The following is a 22,396-nucleotide window of genomic DNA, read 5'->3' on the forward strand; positions in this document are numbered from 1 at the left end:
GGTGGGTTTTTCACTCTTAAAATCAGAAGTTTACATTCAGAATGCACAGTTTCCCCCCTGTGATCTATAAATGTGGTGAGCTACCAGGCTAAGCATTGCTTGTTTATGTTGTATAGGTTTCTTTTATACACTGGTAACAGCAATAGTGGAGACATATAAAAATAAATTAGGTTCATTTATTCATTTATTTTTATTTTATTTTATTTATTTAGTTAGTTATTTCTTTATTTATTTATTCATCCATGTATAGTCACTCTAGGACACACTCTATGGCGACTAGACAATGACAACAAACCCAATGGTGTTCAATTTTAAGTTCAAAACCCAAACAGATGTACTAGGTAAGATTTTGTGTTTTGGCACTGCAGAACATAAATGGAGCTAGCAAATTTTAAATTCATAGACTAAACACCAAATAAAGGAGAAACACTGCAGCAACAATTTCTAAATGGAATTAGAACTATCAAATAATAACTCAGATGGAAAATAATACAAAAGTGAAACACAAATACTCACAGATTGTGACCAATCCCTCAACATTTCCTACTGAATGAATGAAGCTCAGTGACTCGGTTTACTGTTTTAATAATAAAAACTAATATGGGTTTTATTAAGTTTATAATGTGAGAGAGCAATTTTCTATGTTCCAGTTGTTTTTACAACACAAAACGAACTGAAGTCAGTCCTATTACATCCAGTGTATTAACATGAAAGTCCTAAAAAAATGCTTTGCTCTTTCAGTTATGTTGGGCAACATAACTGAAAACACAATGAAGTTAGCAGTGGGTTTGAATTTGGGAAACATGAAAACTTTTCAGCAATTTTTGTGAAATGCACATAACAAAATATTACGTAGCAAATATTCTGATCTATGGTATTGAAAATAATTCTTGAATAAAACGCATTTATATGTGAATACACAAAATCCTAATTACTTATGTGTTGTTTAAATATTTTCAATAAGTGCAGCTACAGTAATCTGAGACCCAATCACAAGGATTTTTTTTTCTTTTTTTGTGATTTGCAGCTGAGTAAATAAAGACATCAAGAGGTGAAAAGTATGCAAGTCAAGCTCTCAGCTAAGTCAATAGGGAAAAGAATTTCAAATGTGAACAAAGCATCTTAACTTGGCAGGTTCCTTAGTAAATTTACTACAATGGATAGATTTATGATTAGAACCCTGCAGCTTTAAGTATCTTAAACATCACTGCCTTCACTGTTGTTAAACACCATACAATTATAAATCCTGCCAGGCACATTTTTATTTGACGTGTATTATGCAGAAAATCTGGGGATTACAGCCCCATGCAGGGGGAAGCAGAACTGTGTCAAAAATTGTGCAAAGATGAATTCACAGGTAAAAGGCTTTTCTTTGGGATCTCTGTGACTGACAGGGAGGGAAAAAATGATTGGAGGATAGTCTTGCATAACAGCTCTTACCAAGCTGTAATTTTCAGAAACTTGTTTAAAAGCAGAGTTCATTAAAAATGATGTAGACTCCTGACCAACACCAAGAAAGATTATGCAGCTCAAAGTGAATTTTCTCAGGGAATTGTGGCTCATGCTGAGCTGATTTGCAATCTGTGAAAACCTAGTGGAGGTTCTTATTTCAGGCAGTGTCGCTAATCCAGCTTACTGGGAATTATTGCCTTCTTGCAGTGAATATTTTACTAACCTCACGTATTCGTGGCATCCAGATTTCATCTGAGTTTTCCTGTGGCAGTGGACCGGTGGCATTCAGCAGCTGCATGGACAGGGTCACAGATGCATTTGGGTCTGGACACTGCCATTTCGGCAGGGCAAGAATGGCCAAAGTAGGAGTGATGAAACTGAAAGTCCCTCCCTGAAGGATTGGTAACCTGTAAATCGGTAAAGTCGAGAGTTTACAAGTCAGCAGACCAGGGCGACCTTAATGGGTGCAGCCGGAGCCAAGCAAAGTTAGAGATGGGAGAAGACAGACAGTACAACAGTATCCGGCTAAAGTATGCTCCTGTATCTTTCTGTAAACTTTAGTAGGCAGACAAACCTGAACAATATCTATCTATGGATAGAACATCATATTTGTTATTAATGACAGGAAGGAGAAGTTAATCTTTTTCTGGTTGCTTTAATTATTAAAACCTTCTATCAGAAGGATTATGGATGTTACGTAAGACTTCCCTAGTGAAGTCTTACATAACAACTTTCACCAAGCTACTTTGCATTTAGGTGAAAATATTTGGCTTGTGGACTCATCTGATTAACGGAACTGCTTACACAGTTGTGCTCTTCTACACTAGTGTTTTTCACAGTGGGCCACCAGGAGGCGGTGTGGGAGCCTCAGAAAGTTGGAAGGAAGATGATGAATAAATAAATAAATAAATAAATAAATAAATCACATAATTTTTCTTAAATTTCTCACCATAATTTATTTTGTTATGCCATTTTTTATGTAAAATATAAGTTAAAATAATTAATTTAAATATTCCAGATTCTCAATTGTCAAATTCATCCAGCATTTTTGCTCCTCAAGCTATTATAGACCGCTGCAAGAAACCATAAGAACTGTGGAAATAAGATAAATGTTGATCTGATTAATATAAAATAATTAATAATAATCTAAAATAATATCACATATATTCTTATAATCAAAAGAACAGATTGTAATTAAACATTATGTTATCTGGAAATAGAATCATAACATATAAATAGCAAAGGTTTTCACCAAAAGACTTATGGCCTCCTAAAATCAGAACGTAAAAGCAAAATTTATGCTAAACAAATGTATAAGTGAATGGTGACTAAAAAGGTCTAAAAGTTGATGTTTCTTTACATATTTTGTAGCATTTTATGTGGGTTTGCAAAGGAGGTCCTCAGCCAGAAGTTAATGCTCTGTCAGAGGACCTGTCATAGAAAGGTTTACAAACCCCTGACCTAAACCACTTCTTCCCATTTTATAATTACTATATAATAATTACTATATAAATATAATTACTATAAGTACTTTTTGTTGGTCTATTACATGAAATCCCAATAGAAGACATTAACGTTCGTGGTTGAAGCATGGCAAAACATGAATAAGTTCAAGATGTGCAAATGCTTTTGCAAGGCACTGAAGAAACACGTTTCAGTTGTTAAAGAACTATTTGAACATATGAAAAGAAAATAAAGATTGACTAACCTATCACTCAGTGTCAACCTGTTTGCTTGGATTACTTGTGACCTTTTAAGCATTTGCCAACAAATGTAGGTGGAGAACGGGAACAAAAGCTTTAGTTATTTCCACATGCTAACTGATGCACAGATGTATGTGTGCACTTTCTAACACTGTGCCTCTACATGGAGGCAGATAGCAAATATGTAGTAACTATGAAGTTCAATAAACTCTAGTCACAGAAACTATTGGCAATTAAATAGAAAGCTTCAAACACAACCTCGTGAAGCCGAGTACAGTAAAGGGAGTGCAGGGCTTAAACTTGAAAGAGTAAGTCTTCCTCTTAGCATTTGTGTGGCAATCTGACTCACACCAAATCAATGCAAAGCCAAACATGGAGGTGGACAGAGATTTATTTTCAGGTAATCCCCCCCAAAAAACCTAAAATGTAAATGGGTCCTCTATCATTTCTGGAGACACTCAGTACAAGGGTCAAACGTTCAAATCCACCTGAGCACAGAGGAGGCATTGTTAGGTGAGATATTTCTTCATTTTACACATGCTTCAAACAAAAAAAGGGGGGGAAAAAACAACCCCAGAGCAAACAGGAACCCACCCACACATACAGCACAGTGATAAATATCCTTTTACACTGAAGTAAGTACCTTCCTAAGAAGTTTACATACATTTGAAAGGGCCAGTTTATGTAGCTGAGCTTTGCGTAAGCCAGGTGGCTTACTGGTTCACTGGGGCTTTGTTACCTGGTTCCAACGGTCGTCTGCAGCAGTGTGCACAATCCGGACACGAAGAATATGGTGGAGATGAGCTGGCTTTTGGCCACGCTGTTGTCTGCGATGCAGAGAGGCTCGGCGAGGATCAGTGGGACGGCGATGATTCCGCCGAAGGCAAGGACATAGTGCTGTGGATTGTGAAAGAGAAGATGGAAGAGGAGATGTTGAAGGACTAGCCCTGATCACAAGACCTCAAACTTCAGTTTCAGAACAAATGCTACTGGTTGCTACAGTACTATGTGATGTGGTCAAGTTCAGGTACAGTTGTGTTCACAGATGTGGGAGTATCCTCAAAAAGGAATTTCACTGTAACAGGTGTCTTTTTACTGTAAGTTGAAGAAAATGTCTGGCAACAGGTTCAGAGCAATGTTCAATTTATCCATCATCTATGCCCACTTATTTGTACCAGTGCATCAGGGGGCAGCATAGAGGACGGACAATCTTGCATGCGGGCAAATCTAGAGTAACCAGATAACCTAAGAAAAATGTGAGTGGAGGACTGTATAAATCCTTGTACATCTTGCACTCTTTCAGCTCACACTTCAGGCTTAACCTTTGTGTGTGCTGAGGGGAGTTAGGACGTCTCTGCTGGTGAAGATTACCACTGTTTAAAAAGAATTTGTGTAAAAGGAAATACAAACCAAAGACAGATGCTAATAAACTGGAGCAGATTAATGAAGGCACTTTTTACACTCCCACGAACAAAGCCAGCATATTTTAGATGGCTGTTTGGAGGATTACTTCAAATTGATAGCAGGTCATGATAGATTAACGTCTGGGATTAATTTCTAAGATTGGCACAAATTTGATTTCACATTTGTAAAAGATGATCATGACACACTGAAAATGCCATGTTGGGATAGTGAAAGCTCAAAGTCTCTTTCACACTGTTTTAACTATGCACTGCACATATAATTAAAGAAATACCAAGCGGAACAACGTACTGAGCGCTGCATGCCAGCAACACAAGAATGCACTGATTGGACAAACCAATGTGCTTATAATTATTTAAACAAGAGGAAGAACACATCCCCTTTTCTCTCCATCCATTAATCTTCTTTCGCTTATCCGGGGTAGGGTTGCAGACAGATTCTATAGTCGTAGCCAAGGTGTTCAGTGGATCTGTTTTGATGGCTTTCGAATTGTGTCTCTGCTTTCCTGCGGATGATGTGGTCCTACTGGTTTCATCTGTGATTTACAGCTTTCGCTGTAGTGGTTCACAACCGAGTGTAATGAGGATCAGTGCCTCCAAATCCGAGGCCATCGTCTTGAGTCGCAAAAGGGAAGACATCATGTCACAAGTGGAGGAGTTGAAGTATCTTGGGATAGTGTTCAAGAAAGAGGGAAAAATGGAGCAGGTGATGATAGGCAGATTGGAACAGCAGGTGCTGTACCAATCAGTAATGGTGAAGAGAGAGCTGAGTCAAAAGGCGAATCTCTCGATTTACCAGTTTACCAGTCTATGTTCCTAGTACCTGCGACAGACTGGCGACCTGTCCAGGGTGTACCCCGTCTCTCACCCGGAACGTAGCTGGAAATAGGCACCAGCAACCCTCCTGACCCCATTAAGGGACAAGGGTGAACAGAAAATGGATGGATGGATGTTCCTAGTACTTCTTCTATGGTCGTGACATTTGGGTCATAATTGAAAGAACAAGTTCACGAGTACAAGTGGCTGAAATAGGTTTTCTCTGTAGGGTGTCTGGGCTCTCCCAAATCTTTTTTATAAACATTACATTACAAAGACATATTAAGACAAACTTTTATCTTGGCTTTTTTCTATTCTTCCTCTTTTCTTTGTCCCTGCAGGATAAGTCATTTTTTGAGACATTGTTTTGTTAACTTATCTTCTACCGGAGCTTTGGACGTTTGGATGCGCTCCGAACATTGCACGGCAGCTCATGTTGCCATAAAAGCAAGGGTGACCTACAGCGCCCACAAGGGGGCCCCCAAGAGCAATTATTTTTCTCTTTGTCCATAAAATAATGATTTCTACATACATCATCAAATATATTATTGTAAAAAAAAATCGCTTCATGATAGAATTGTGTGTTTTTGTCATTAGAATAACATAGAAATTGTTACTAAAAAAAAAAAAAATCAGCTCTTTTGAGGGGGCCCCTTGGTGGCCGTGGGGCCCTAAGCGGCTGCTTAGTTTGCTTATGCCTCGGGCCGGCCCTGCATGCTGCCCTTTTAATTTCAACAATTTTCAACATTAGCAGAATATCAAAAGAACCTATGCAAATTTGCAAAGAAAATGCAGTTTGCTCGTGAGCTATTTACTTCAATAACAACACTGAGAACAAGTCATTCTACTTCCTGTTTTGTTTCCATTTTCAAATAAATAAAGTGCATCGAAGCATATCGTTAAGTTAAAAAGCTCAATAGGTGGGAATATTTTTACAAGGTGCTGCACCCCTTAATGCAGAGCCTTCCAACAGGAATGCAGAGGAAGAACGAGGCAGAGCCCATCCGATTAGATTCAGGGAATAAACAACCGGTTGACCTCACTGATGATGAGGTGACTGGAGAACCGTGAGGTCTGAATATCCTTTGGATTTATAGCAGCCTATTTCAAGCTGTGATTTAGTATGGTAAAACATGTGTTAAGCCCTGGTCTTCAGACATATGCTGTGGCTCTGAGGGGATCCAGATAACATGAAGACATAGTCTTTTATCTTCGCTTGAGTCAGCCACCTGGGAATTTACAGCTCCTCTTATTTTCCTTTTCAGGTGAAAAAAGAAATATGACTCTCCCACAGCGCATGTAGATAGGCATCATCCTGTGATAAGAGACAGGTACTGCCGACATCTTTATAGTTTTCGTTAGGAGTTGTCTGGCACTTATCCTCTGTCCACATTAAACACAGAAGCCTTTCACAAAAGAAAAAGACACGCACACTAATATGCCTGTAAACAACCTGATTACTTAATAAGATGAAAACGGCATCACAATAATCACAATAATTGCTATTGGCTTTAAAAATTTAAATGGGCTGCAAGGTAATAATTCACTGCGAAGAAGTGTTTTTTCAGGTGCAAATGTTAAAACTGGCCAAAAAACGTCAGAAACTAATGTTCTCAGAAGAACAAAAGCATGTTTTTGCTTTCAAGCTGAGCAGGTTTCCATTACATTTCATCACGAATCAGATGAGGATCTTTGGTGAGCCTCCAGTTGTGTGATCAACAGCAGAACCCTTAATAAAAGGCACCACCGTTTGCTTGCAATGCTTAAAAATTAAACTGATATTTAGTTTTATTACTAAAGGTTTGCTGGATTTGAATATCATTATTAAGTAGTATGATTTCATACACGAGTTACATATTAAAGGGAAAGGATTATGTAAAATCTCCTTTTAAATTAGCTTTACATAAGGGTATAATGTTATTCTCTCAACAAAACCAAACCAGGAATATAGATGTGATTCTTTAGTGCATTTTTGAGAAATCCATTAGTCTCCCATATTACAAAGCAGCCTTCTCCCCCACTCGGCTCCTTCAGACTAGCCAGGAGCAATTGGCAAACATCTGGTGGAACTGCACATCTGCTGAGCTCATTCTCAGTGCAATGCTGGTAAAAACGTTGCTAAAGGGTCGATAGAGGAGCCATGTTGTGACGACTTCCTGAAGGCTGAGTTTCAGATAGAGCGGGAGTGTTTCAATTAAGGCTCAAGGCATTAAATTAATTATTTGACATATCTAGCATTATTTAATAACTGAAGATAGTTACTCAATAGTGCCTTTAAAATACATAATACTGCCCCTTTAAAGGTTTATTGGTGGTGAAAGGTTTACAAACACTGATGTCAACAGCATTTTTTTTCCAGTATTTAGCCGTATTTGACACACTGTAATGATTAAAAAAATGATGGCTGTTCAGAAATGTATATTTTTACTCAGTATCAAGATTAAAGAGTCTTTTTCATTCTTTAAATGCCCAGTAGACCTAATAAGCATCATATCTATATTTATACAAATAGGTGCAATATTCAAATTCATAATCGCTATGTAATTCACCATCTGACTGACATCAGAAACAGAAATAATATTTTTGTAAAATTGGATATAAATTTTACAATTTATATTCAGTACAATTTATATTGTAATGGATTTATAATTGTACATATAAATTGGATTATATGTACAATTTATAAGGGAATTATGACTAATTCCCTTATTAGTCATAAGGGAATAATTATGTTCTTCTAATATGTAAAATTTATATCACGTTTTGTTTGTAACATAACAAAATGAAGAAAAGCTAAGAGGATATGAGCTTGGTTTCTTTCACTAATACGTCCTCATCCGTGGTTCATCTGGGGGCCTTGTGAAGGACCAAAGCTGAAATGATTAAGCTCTAAAAATATCTAATCGCTGATTCATGACCAATGTTTATCCATTTTGCTGTGCCTCCTTGTAACTAGTTTTACAGCATGATTCAAATGTCATGGCTGTTTACCTCTGAAACAAACTCATGACCCGCTGGTCCTCTGATTTCCTTGTGTAAGCGCAAGAACAACGTCATTTTCCCAATACCTTAGTCGTACTCCTCTGACATAACAAATGAACCTTTAACATCGTTACAGCTTTATTCCAATTTTTTGTGTATGTTTTGAAATGTGGAAGTACTTTGAAACGAATCGTCGCCACCAAATCTAGATTTGGCAAACTTTTGATAAAGTTAATACATCTAGAAAGAAAATGTACTGAATACTACAGGTCTGCAATGTGTTTTAAGAATTTCTAGTAAGGGCCGCATGCATATTAAAAAAATTAAAAACTAAAACAACAATGTCACAGTAGCTGTCTTGTGCTTGCATTAAACCCATTAGGGTTTCACATGAGAATTTTATCTAACTTTTTATAAACGCACAGACATGCTGGAGTCGGTTCAGTGAGATTGCTCAGAAAAAAAAAACGTGTTTGCTGATTGATTTTAAACAGCACAACCGAAAGAATGTTGTGGGTGTACAACACTACAGTAACGCATATCTAATTGCATCAGAACAATAAAAATGATCAGTTTGCAAGAAGAGCCAGAAGAATTATGCTGTGACGTGATTTTCAATACGGAGAGTTTCTCATCGTCTATCCAAGGTGAGAAAAGTCATCGTGGATGACTGGTGATATAAGTCATCAGTATATCATTCACTGAGTAGATCTACTGATGACTTATTTTATATGCAGTCTGTTTTGTCTGTCTATGGAACTGAACTGACCTTGAGCAAAACAAAGGAGAAAGCCCATAAAGATAAACCCACATAAGTAAATGCATAATTATAAGAAATAGTATGTTGAAGAGCAACCATACAATTTATTTTATGTATTAGAATATATATATAAATATAAAGAGAAAAATTTAAAATAAAAGAACACATTTATATAGATATTCTACTGTGATCAATAGGGCCGTCTGTCAGGATTGTAGCAGCTTATGAGTGTAGTAATGGATTTAAAGACATATCAACATTATTTCCAATCATACAGTTGAATGACATCCATAACAACTATCAATGTTATGAATGTCTGGCCTTCTAACTAAGCTTACCGTGAAAGCATGAAACTAAAAAGATCCTAAAATGTCACCACATGACCTGGACTAGGCTGTCGCTACTGTAAGAATGGAAGAGTATTTAAAGGAGGAAAGTTTAAAGGAGGAAATGTCTGCTTTCTAGAAAAAAATGAAATAAAATTCAGACGGAGGTTTGCCGCAAAAATGTAGACAATGAAATTCTTGTAAACCAAATAAAACATTCAGAGAACACAAAAATCTGATACAAATCAAGAAGTATAAACTTTGCTGCAGCAGGACTTGCAGATGTAGATCATATAATCCATCATTGCACCGTGTTTCTGAGGGCGTTCGAGAAAAGTATGAGACGTTTCTATGTGCTGTATATGAAAAGAAAACAGCAAATAACTGAAGCAAAACTAATCTTTGCAACATGACATTGATCCAAAACATACCAACAGACAGAGACTGGCTAAGAACTATTAAATGACTTGGATCAGCTCAAAGCTCAGGTCTTGATTTCATTAAGATGTAGTTGGGTGACTTTAATGAGGCCGTACATGCAAGGAAACCCCCAACACGTCACAAGTGAAAGGGAAAATGCTGGACAGCGGTGCTTGGCAGCCTCACCTCAGACAGACTGACCCAAGGAAGCTGCGCCACAGTCCAGCAGCTTTCCACCATCACATCAGTGTGTGAATGGGTGAACGGCTGAATGCAGCGGGAAGCACTTTGGGGTTCTCTGAACTTGATAAAGCACAATACAGGGTATCTTACCCTTTACCAAATGGGTAAAACCCACTATAGGGACTCATGTTAGCTTTATATGTTGTTTCATCTTAAAGTGATAAGCTGGTATTCATTTACCTGCAAGCCAAGGAGAATGCAGAGGTACCACGGCGGCCTGTCATTCAGGGAGTAAACCAAGTCGACACCTTCGTCTACCGTCTGTCCCAGAGGCTCATCGGTGTGTGGCTCCCTGGTGTCGGTTAGCTGTGGCTGTTCATCACTGCCCTTCAAACGCAGCAGGAGAAAAAGGTAAACAGGTGATCAATTACAGTCTAAGCCTTTTTCCAAACCAAGAAAATAACTGTGACTGTCTTGAATTCTGCTTTAGTCTCAGCATCAAAAACAGAGGAAGAGAAACAGACAAGTAGATGCAGTTATCACATTCAAATATTCACTAAGCGGTTTTCTTTTGATAGTTTTTCTTCTTATTGCTAATTATTCATTTTATTATTGACAACAAAAATTTGCTTGATGTTCGCTTGACATTTGAATGCTCAACTGAATGACAATAAAGTTTGTCTAAAGTTTGTCTTTTTGTTTGCTTTCACTGAATAAACTGAATAATTTCCCATTCATTAAACTCTTGGTTTGGAATGTGTGTATGCAGATATGCAAATTATTCCTGGAAAGGGAAAAGACTGGTTGGCAAAAAGTATTTGTTCTTTAAATATTTATAGGGAAACGGGACAATATTTTCAGCCAAGTCAAGTAAAAACAATTTTTAAAAAGGAAATAAAGGGGGTAAAACCTCCCAGAACACATAGGAGGTTGTTGTGGAAGGAAGGAAGGAAGATTAGATGAACCCAGCTTTTGCTCAACAAGTTGGGATGATGTTTTTGCTGTTTTGCTGTTTTATTTTACAGGTTTTGCAGCAAAACAAATTGTTCCACTTGGCTGATATCATTGTTCTTCAAGCCTTTTGAAAGGCTTTTTTCAGCTCTACCAGGCTGTGACAGTTGATGCCAATCGTTTGGAGACCGACAGAAACCGTGTCTCAAACTTTACTGCCTCACTTTTGAGGAGGATGAATTCAGCGCCCCTTGCATGTTTCCTGTTTTTTTGTTTGTTTTGTTTTTGCTGATTTTACTCATATGTAGTTGCTTCAAGTTTTTAAACAAATTGTAATATCTTACATAGACTGATGATTTCCAGACTAGTAGATTTAAGAAATACATGGGGCTGAAATACATGAGTAAGAACGCCCAATGCTCCTCCACTGAATCGAGATCAAAAAGATTTCTGAAATCTGAAAAGAGCAAACTTTTCAGCATGTTGAAGAGCAGAAAGAAAGGAAAATGTTGATTAGGTGTGTTTCTGGTTTGGAGTCAATGAACATGGCTAAACAAAGTGTAATTTTGTCAAATGTTGACATTGCACATGGTTGTAATAAAGAGAAGAAGAGGTTGCAAACTGTTATAAACCACACATATTAGAATAAAGCAGAGTCCACCCGTCCGAGCTGGAGATTTGGACTTTGAAATCTCTCCAAGCCTTTCACCACCATCAGTGGGAACGTTCCACCACTCCCAGCTCAGCCTGGTGTGCCACTCCAGGCTGACAGTCCTCCCCTCTGTTCTGGAGGTTTGGACTTTTCAGAGTTTTGTGCCTCTGATGAGACACAGACCCAACAGCGATGGGAAAGCTGCGAGGTTTTGTTTGTTGAAACATGAGAAAATGGGGAGAAAGTCGGATTGCTCTCCTAAATGGAACTCAGACTTCTGAGAAAAATCATTTCAGAAACACTTTGGATTAACTGAGCTTTCGGTGAAGCAGTCCCACTCAAGAGTAATGGGAAACAACTTCTTCACCTCTTCCTGCTTCACCTGCATATCATTATCTCAACAGATCTTCAACCCAACCAAGCTGCCAATGGTAACCAACCCCATATGAATTTCTGTTTGCATTCCTGGACTAAACTGTCTGTAGAGCCATTGGAATCAGATGCAGCTTGTAAGAAATATCAGACAAAACCTGCTCTCAATTTGAACATACATTTTTTTTTTTTTTTTTTGTTCAAACCACAATGTACATCCACTTATGTTTTGTTTTGCTTTAAAGGGGCAATATTTTATGTGTTCCAGACAAATAGTGTCAACTCATAGTGCAATCAAGTAACTCTGTTAACTTCAGTTTTTATAAAAATGCTATACATGGGGCGTGCTGTGGTGGCGGGTTAGCAAGCTCCACGCCTGGAGGCCCCAGTCCCCGATGCAGACGTTGTGGGCTCGACTCCCGGTCCTGACGCCCCTCGCCGCATGCCTTCCCTCCCTACTGTTGTAAAAATACGAGCCACTAGCGCCACAAAAGAACTCCTCGGAGGAAAATGGTATACATAAATAAAATATGACTTAAAAGAAATTTTCCTTCCTAATTTAACGTTCTGCCATGTGAGGTGGAGGCTCACAAACTGCAGGTCCTGCAGGCTGAGTCTCAAAGGCCGAGTGTCAACTTTGCACGGCTGGACGGTTGCGGCAGGATATTAAAAGAGTTCTCAAATATGTATGGAAGAATCACTGCAACACTCCAGGTACCTTTGTGAAGAGGGAATAACCTAATTAAGTTATGTAAAACTAAAACAGTTGATTTTATATAATAGTGCACATTTAAAGTCCAGAGCTGCTTAAAAACACCCCAGGCTTAATAATTTCCCAGATAACAAATGGATGGCCAAATTTTAGTGCTTATGGTCTTTGTATAGCTAACTGTATGGAGGACAACAAAGAGGTAAGTCTGACAATTCTCAAAGAATCGAGGGCTTTCGTGAAAGAAAACATGACATCAAGGGTAAAGTAGCAAAAACAAGCTAAACGTTAGCTGAAGCAGAGACAGAGATTACAACGTCTGAAGACCATCATAACATTTATGTTTAAGAGCCAGAAACTAGAACAGGAACGATTCCAAAAGATTTATTACAAAACACAGCGGGATGGCATTGAAGTGGTCCCAGAATACAAGAAAACAAAGATGAGTGACATGACTGGATGAGAACCAGGACACAGGGAAAACATAAAGGAGATTTACCAGGAATCAGGGATTTACAGGGTCCAAGAATCCAGCTTCTGAAGGGCTGGAGGATCTGTGAAAGTCTGGCCTTGAGGGCCTCACAGATGTTCACTGAGAGCAGAGATAATTGTGTCCACAAGCCAATCATTCATGGTTCATAAACTGTCCAGGGTCATGAACAGGAGGGTTTCTGGCAAGGTGGGGGAAATATCCAGAATACAACAGACTCGAAACAAGGTCAAAGTCAGGCAAGGTTCGGCAATGGAAGTTCAAAAAGTCTGCTGTTAGACCGGTAAGGACAAAGCAAAAAGCAGTGGTGTGAGTCAAGCAGGGCCAGTATAGTGTTGGCTCCTGAACCAGGGCTTGAAGGCATCATACAGTCTCACACGGAGCAGGTGAAGAGAAGGTGTTTAAATATGGAGCACAATGAGCAATCAGCAGACGATCAGCAAAAAGAATCAAGGTGGAACTGAAGTGATGACAATTTTATCTGCATTTTCATAAACCAAAAAAATTGCACAAACTGAAAGTAAGAAAATAAATTTGCTCAATGGTACAACAATTTAGAAAAAAAAACACTTTTTTTTTATAAAACGTTCTTGCGATGGGATGAGGTGTTTTTTTTTTTGTTTTGTTTTGTTTTTTTGTGGTATCAAAATAGATGTTTTTCACAAAACTGCAATAGAAAAACATTTTTAAGCATCACACGGGTCACCTGATCATCAGCCGGATGTTTCTACCGATGAAAACCGCAAAGAAGACGACAGACGGTGGAAGGAGGATGATGGACTGTTTTTGTTATTTTGCAGCCAATGTCCAGTTGGCTCCACCAGATCTCTCACAGCATCACAGTCCATGAAAAGTTGTGTGTGATTAAAGCGTGTTGAGTCCTCAACTCTTCTGTAAAACCACAGATTATAATTCCCCCTTAAATCACAGCATATGTAGAGGCTCCCAAGTAGGCGGGGCTTGTTGTTCCAACAGCAGAAAATTTTTTTATTATACTCATAATTCATAGTTGAAGTATGAATATACAGTAAAGCTCGTGTTACATCTGTTGCTGTCATGAGTTTTAGTGACTGATTGCATGAAGAAAGTTATCAATGTGTTATTTTAATTTCATGTTATTTAATGGAAACAGCAGAATTGCAAGGTTGTGTTTTTTTGACATGAACAGAATACAGACAAAGATTTGTGAACATTTGTAATGAAAACAGCTACTTTGCATGTGACAGCATTAGATTTTAATTAGAATTGATGGGCTAAAATTCTATTTTCTATTTCAGCTAATTATAAAGTAATTTTTAAGTTTTTTTAAAAAAAAAACCTTTTCCATTTTGAGGAAATAGTCATTTTTAAACTAACTTGCGTTGCTGTCTGTGTGGAAGATGTTCATTGAAAAGTTATTCTGCTTTGTGTTTGACTCTTGACAAACCACCAAACATTCGTTTTGATATGGAAATAAGCACACACAAAAAAAGGTTTCCAGTTCACAAACCCTTTGATGAGTTTTGAATTGGTCTCCTAAAGGCTGTGAAACTCCGTTGAGGCTGTTTTATAGGGACAGGAAACAGGAAAATGGTGGAGAGAGAAAAGCGTTGATGATAGGAAACCTTTCTTTTTTATTATCTGTTACGTTTCAAGGTCTGCTGTAATGCATTAGGACATTCTGTGCTGTTCCGGAAATCAACTAACTAAAGTCTTCACCGATAATTTCTCTGTGGAAAAAGCTTTTTGATTTGGTAATAAATAAGAGGCCGTGTCAGATTCAAGCAACCGTGTGGCTGAATGTTTCACATCCCATCGTTACTTAAGTCACGCACATGATTTAAACCGGTGAAACAAGCAGAAATGCAACGTGTTGTGCATTTTCTCTCTTGTTTTACTTTAACGTTACCGTTTCTCAGCAGGTATTTAACTAAAAACAAAATGGCTCTGGATGTCGCATGTGAAAGTGTTTGCTTCCATCTACTGGCCATCTGACGCAGTTACCGAGAACTCCCGCAGAGGAATGCACACATATTTGTTGCATTATTTGCGAGAGTTTTTCAAATGACCATTTATTTTGCTCATAAACAAAGAAGGTTAAAAGAGAAAAGGTGGCTGTGATTTTAGATAACTATAAACTATTTGCACTTGTTCTCGTTTCACTTCAGTTTTATGAAAATCATCAGAAATCTCGAAGACGGAGGAAACGTAGGTCAGCTCATTGCAAATTTATTCCACCAAGTCAAGACAAATGTCAAGTGTGTATTCAGATTAAATTAAATTAAGGATGAAAATATGTTCAGTTAAGACTCCTGTGAGAGCGTGACGTTGTTTTCCTGCAGAAACACAAAATGTTACCAAGTATTTTGGTCTACTTTCTAGTGAAAATATCCCAGTTGAAATAAGACATAACTAACTTACAAATTAAAAACTTACAAACTTGTTCTATTGATGTATGTTTTTCCCCTGTTCATTAATATTAAGGAATTATTAACTTAACACAAAGTTCTATTTCTTGTAAAAAAGTTACTTGTAGGTGAGTTTTGTCTTATTTCAAGTGTACTGAGATATTTTCACTAGACCATAATACCTGGTAACATTTTGTGTTTTAGTACTGTGGTAATTGTTTCCTGAATGACTCGGCACAATCTGTTGGGTTTCCTTAGACAGAACATTTTTTAAACTACTTTGAGTTTATTAACTGAACGTAATTTACTGTTTGATTAGTAGGATCGGTTGGAATGTACGCGTGGCTTATCAAATCAAATCAGAGTTTATTTGTATAACAGACTTCAGCAACAAGATGCTTTACATCATAAAAACAAAAAAATGCAAAGACATAGAACACAGCCAGCAATTGAAACATTACATTTTACTGTCATTTCAAATCAGATTGTTGATTAATATTTCATTGATTATATTTATGCTTACATGTGACTTGTTGTGAACTGGTGTTATAGAAACAAACTGAACTGAGTTGGTTGTGCAAGAGAGAAATGCCTGAATTTAGAGCACTGGTTGAATTGATTTCTTTGTTAGGTCAGTTATGTTTGCTTCTTCAGCTAGTTTGTTTACATTTTCACCTGAGTTCAGTTTTGTTTTTTTGACCTCTTTTATCAGCTCAGTTTATTTTTTTGTCGTTGATAATCTTTGGGTTAAAACAAATTTTTTTAAAAACCCTATTTTTCTAATATATCCTGTGACTTCTCTTGTTTTTAACTCGGCCCATCACATTGTGCTTACATACACTTCATTTATGCATTTATATATACACTTTATATACATTTTGCTTTGTGTACTTTTGTTCTATACTCTAAAGCATTTTGTGATATTTCTATCTGTGAAAAGAGTTAAAATGTACTCATTTACATTTTCAATCTAATGTAGGTGGAGACATAGATTTTTACTTTGTTCATGTTATTCTTAGAATTTTGCTTATAAGTCATTCCTGAACTTGACCAAGTTTAACATAATAGCATTAATAATAATCATTTTAAAAATAAGATAAAATGTAGAAGATAAATAATAATAGTAATAATTGCTATTATTATTATTGTGGCAACACCAAATTTACACCAGTGATATTACTATTACTTTCATTTCACTTTAGTTTTATCTAAAGTTCATAATACCAATAATAATATTGATTATTATTATTATTATTATTATTATTATTATTATTATTATTATTATTATTATTATTATTATTATTATTATTATTATTATTATTATTATTATTATTATTATTATTATTATAACAAAATAATAATAATATCAATATTATTATTATTTTGTTATTATTGGAAGGTTAAAATTCTGTCTATAGATAACTATAAAGGAGGGGTTGGGATGAAGAACTCATTAAAGAAGTTATAAAATCCGCTCTGTTCGGTTTTACAATTGACAGTTTTTAGTGTCTTGAACAGTAATTATCACCACTTGTACTTGTAGTTCTGCTTGTCATGAACTCTGCAGCTTTTTAGTCGCAGCACACTAATAGCAAATCTTTCTACAAAAATAAAATACATCCTTTGCTCACGAGATTAGCTTGATACCTTGAGACCATTTTCCTCTACTGCTAAAGTGATTTGTCACCAGTGATGGTATAGTTACTTTGAAAAGGTAACTTTTATCGGATTACTGATTACTCCTTGAAAAAGTAACTTAGTTAGATTACTGACTACTTCATTTGGAAAGTAACCGAGTTACATTAAAAGTAACTATTTTAGTTACTGTCAGCAGTTGCTGACAACAACCCTCTGTCATCTTACAGTGACTTTTGCCAAAACTTAATTGCAAATTATTTCATAATAGTAACATTAACAATATGTCTCCACTTATGCGGTTGAGCTGTATGGCAGATTGTTTAATGGTTATAATAGACAAAAAAAACTTTAGTAATTTTTGCATGCTTTTGTTTGTTCCACTATTGTCTGGAAAACTATAAATAGGAATTTAGAACAGTATTGTAGAAAAGTATTCAGCCACTTTTGTACTGACATTGGATTACACACAGGTGGGATTTATTCAGGGATTCAGTGATCAGGCAACTTCTGAAGGCAACTGGTTGCACTCAGAAAAGTGGGGTCAAATGTTTTTGTTTTTTCAGCTTTTTTATTTGTTAAAAATGTTTTTGAGTCATGCGCAATTTCCTTTCTAGATCACATCAGTACAACACTTTGTGTTGGTCTGTCATAGAAAAATCCAACAAAATATATTGATGTTTGACAAAATATGGAAAAGTTCAAGGGGTGTGAATACTTTTGCAAGCCGTTGTATATTCTTGAAAACTGGAAGTTTTCGCTCCACCTGGTTCAAATTCACTAAAGGAATTCTGCTGCTGTGATTTAGGCAATGCAAGGGATATTTTTGTTTCTAAAAAAAGAAATAGAATTGTTTATTTGCATCTTTTATCATATTTCTAATATTGTATAAAAGAGGCTTAAATTACAAATCTTGAAAGGAATCTTAAATGCAAAATTGATCAATTAATTATCAGGATAATGAATTGAATAATTGATGACTAAATCAATCAGGAGTCCTGCAACCATCTGCTGTATCTCTGCTTCAAGATTTTACTTTACTTGTTTTAATTGATTCACCAAAGTTTCTTTATAGTGCTAATACTGTTCTCAAGATTTGAGTGACAAAGCTTTGAAGAAAGCTCCACCACTTTTATAAATTGTTATTATATTTTACCAATGACAAAGGGAAAGAGAGGACATCATTTTTACACAATGAGAATGTAGTTATTGGTTAACTGATAATTATTCTGCTTTCTATCAGCCTTTTAGAAAAGAGCAATTTTCCTCTTCCTCTCTTGATCTAAATGGAAGATATTTTTGAATTATTTGAATTATCAAAGCCACTAAAAGAACTTTTTTTTTTTGTTTCTGAAAAAATAAGGTTTTGTGTCACAATTTTTTCTTTTTGGCAATCAAAAGGATGGATCCAGATGACTCTTAAAATAATCTTAAAGCATATTCCTGTCATGTGTGATGTGTTAACAGTGACCTGATCCCCTTGGAAGGACGCCGGGACCGCTCCGAAATAAATCAAGGATATTCAATGTGTTTGGTTGTCTTGGCCCGATATCGCAGTGTGTGACGTTTAGCTAATCAGAAAGCGAGGTGACGGAAACACTGAGGTGAATCCAAAATACACAGAAGACAATATAACACACCAGAAACTGTGGTAGATGTCTTGGTATTTCCTTTTCTCTGTTAAACATCGTCCACAGACTATTGCCAGTGCTTCGTCTCAGTCGGCCACGTTTGCTTTCTCTGAACTCACGTTTCATCTTGAGAGGTTTTGCCAGATTTTCTGTCTGACCTCTGAATGTTGGTGAGGGAAATCCATTGTGGTGGTGTGTGTACCACTACAACCACAGAAAACTAAGATTTTTTTTTTTAATCTTCTATATGCGGGGTCTCTCAGGTCTTGAAAATCAGCCTTCAATTTTATATTTTTCTGACGCTGTGTGTCTGGTTATTATTTACAATTGCCTTGTTACTACTACCATTACTGGTCACTGGCCATTTTTGTCCTGTAGTGAGAGTCAATTTGTATTAATTTTATTTGTAAATGATATTACATAAATCAGCACAGTAAATTGAACAGGTTGTACAAATACCTTCATTTGTTCTTAAGTACAAATTTCTGCTAAGCAATATATTTCATTAAACTGAGATAAGGGATGAGATTAAATAAATGTTCACTTCTTTCTAATCCTTTTCAGACAGAAAAGTAGTGGTATGCTAGTTATTTTTGTTCTCAGTTAAGTATCCATATGTTTTCTCTTGTCCTACTGGTTAGCTGTTTTCTTTGTTTTCTAAAACCTGTCTGAAATAAATCAATAAATAAATGAAATCTTGCCTTGTGAACCAGGCATCAGATTAGAGACTTTTAATTCTCAGTGAAAAATTGGTAACATTTTGTTTTGTTCTAACCAACCCGGTATTTTTTACTGGCTCATTTTGTCTCGTCTAACGACAAACTCAGCATTTGGAAGCCTAACGTTCTGCTTCACAATGACTGTTGGTTGGTCTGGATATGAGGATGTAGATAATAGGACCTCGTGCTGCTGTGTGTACACACATTGACCGCCTGCCATGTTCACACATCTGCATCCTAGCATTTATGTTCCCTGTCATCCAAAGTACTTATAAAGTTCTCTGAGGGGAGGAAAAAAAAAACAAAAAGGAAAAATGTCAACCTCTGACTCAGCTGTGAACACTTGTGCGCCCTATGCAGTCTGTTTTGCTCCATTCCCATACACACAGTGGGGGTTCATGTCGCCATGGAGGCCATGAAACTGACTGAAAATAATTTTATTCAAAGTGCATTTCAGCTTATTCACAATAACTATTCCACATTCTGACCTACATCTAACCCTGTGGCATAACCCTCACAATGTTAGTCCTCATAAAGTTTCCAAAATGTGACTGTAAACAGATTTAGGTCACTGTGACAAAATAAAAGTTCACATTTTTCTGTATGTCCAGCTGTGTTTATTGCTGTCTATCTTGGGGGTTCATGTTTTAGCTCTTTAATACTTTAAATCTGGCATCTAGGTTGGAAAAAACCCCAACCTCTCTACTCATATGTTTTGTAAGCATTAAAATCAATTCCACTAAAATATTCCCGTGCTTGGTGAAAGTCATTCATGCTTTAGTCACTGCATTCCACTGTGGCTTACTTTTAGCCTTTACTCCACTCTGTACTTATTTTACCCCTCTGTCTATTGTGATAAAAAAAACAAAACAAAAAAAAAAAAAAAAAAAAAAAAAAAACCTAAAATTAAATGTTAAAGAAAAAATCCTGATTAGTAATGTTATGATGTCCTTTGAACTTAAAGTTTCTAGTTGCAAAGCACCGGTAAAACTTTTAAAGAGAATCCAGATGACATTTTACTTACCCCAAATGCAGGATCGAATCCCAGCTCAATATTCTCTTCTTTAGTCGGATGCATTCTGGTAGCAGAGGTAAGACAGAGCGTCGTTTCTTCTGTTGGCCCGCGGTGACAATACCAGACGGGATTAAAGCTCTCAACTGACTGCAGAAGGGAAGAGGGATCCCGTGAACAACAGCCACACGTCACCAGAGGATCATAGTGCCACATTCAAAACGAGTGTGGCTCTGGTATTTTGTAACTTGCTCTCCCGCTCTCTGAAATCTTCCTCGCTGTGCTCGTGAGCAAATGAAAGCTTCGACTACTTTGACGTGCAGTCATGTGTCTGCTGATGTGTGACGATGGATCTAACAAGGGTATAAGACGATTTGTCACATGAATTATCCACTTCTATGCAGGTCTTGAGTAGGAATATTTATGCTGTAAGTGTAATTTGGAGAATCCCAGGGTTTCTCTTTAAAAGTGGACACTACATAGTGGTTTATCTTCTCATGGCACCCAACTAGAAGTTTGGGTGCCATGACAACTGAATGATTGTTATGGCACCCATGACTGACATATAGTCATATATGTTATATTTAATTCCTGACAAGACTGAGTTAATCTATATAAAGCCAGAGTTTTTTATATAAATTGTTGCATTAAATTTAGAATAAAATTGCTCAGTGAAACAAGAAAAACATTGGATCTTCTATTTTGTCCTTTTACTCACTATGTTTGCTCTATTGAGATTAACTGACATGGAAAAAAAAAAACATCATGCGTTGTAAGTATTGTTAGCATTGGTTTAGGAAACTGTTTGAAGTTAGTCTTTACTGTGAATCTAGGGAAAGGAATATAAAATACCATGAAAATAAATAAAAGACCAGTTTAGAAACCTACAAATTACTTTTTCATTCAACAGCATAAATTTTTGACTAGAAGTCAAGTTGGTTTAGTTGGAGGCAACAAATATGGGCAAGATTACTGTCAGTAGAAAGACGTTTGAACAGTTTATTGATACAAGAGAATGAACAGAAACAATTCTGGAATAAACTCCCAGAAAACTGCAAAACAGCCGAAACACGGAATTCCTTTAAGTCAAGGTTAAAAACTCACCTGTTTAGGATTCCCTTTGATTAATAACAACTGGAACACTGATCAACATAATTGATGTGTATTTGATTGATCATCATAATGACGGCATTTGACAAAATATAATATTTATTGCTTGGCATGGCATTCGTTTTGTAAATAGAAATGATATACGGCTCTGAAAAAAATTGAAGAGACCGCTACACTGAACCTCATTGAAAACCTCCTGGTTATTCCACCAAATGTTGACTTCCTATCGCTTCCTTTTTCCTTCTAAATGAATGTGAACTAATTTTCTTTGCATTATTTGAAGTTTGAAAGCACTGTGCCTTTTTTGTTATTTTGACCATTTCTCATTTTCAGCAAATAAATACTAAATTTTTGCTTGTAATTTTGGAGACATGTTGTCAGTAGTTCATGGAATAAAACAACAATGTTCATTTTACTCAAACATATACCTCTAAAAAGTAAAATCAGAGAAACTGATCATTTTAAGTGGTTTCTTAATTTTTTTTCCCCCCCGAGTTGTAAATGTTTTTTTATATATAGTTCAGTTAATGTGGAATTTTAATTTAATTTATGTAAATGTTCCAATCGGTATTCTGAAGTTAAAGCAGAGCAGGGATTGGTTTATCTACTTGCTAATAATTTGCCATGAATACCACAGTGTGATTCTATTCTAATTCTCTGCATCA

At 36.4% G+C, this 22,396-nt stretch overlaps 1 protein-coding gene across 1 annotated transcript in view; it reads right to left on the reverse strand.

Moving 5' to 3' along the window:
* si:dkey-106n21.1 (solute carrier family 23 member 1) overlaps window positions 1-21,112 on the reverse strand; it is an 80,460-nt gene extending 59,348 nt beyond the window's left edge. The window contains exons 1-4 of the mRNA XM_044124009.1: window positions 20,634-21,112; window positions 10,304-10,450; window positions 3,895-4,052; window positions 1,676-1,859 (exon numbers count right to left, since the gene is read on the reverse strand). Of these exons, the coding sequence (XP_043979944.1) occupies window positions 1,676-1,859; window positions 3,895-4,052; window positions 10,304-10,450; window positions 20,634-20,837 (693 nt within the window). The 5' untranslated portion in view covers window positions 20,838-21,112. The remainder of the gene's footprint in view (window positions 1-1,675; window positions 1,860-3,894; window positions 4,053-10,303; window positions 10,451-20,633) is intronic.
* Window positions 21,113-22,396: the final 1,284 nt, after the last annotated feature.

Source organism: Gambusia affinis, linkage group LG08 (assembly GCF_019740435.1).
Source record: "Gambusia affinis linkage group LG08, SWU_Gaff_1.0, whole genome shotgun sequence".
In the NCBI taxonomy this organism is placed as follows: Eukaryota; Metazoa; Chordata; class Actinopteri; order Cyprinodontiformes; family Poeciliidae; genus Gambusia; species Gambusia affinis.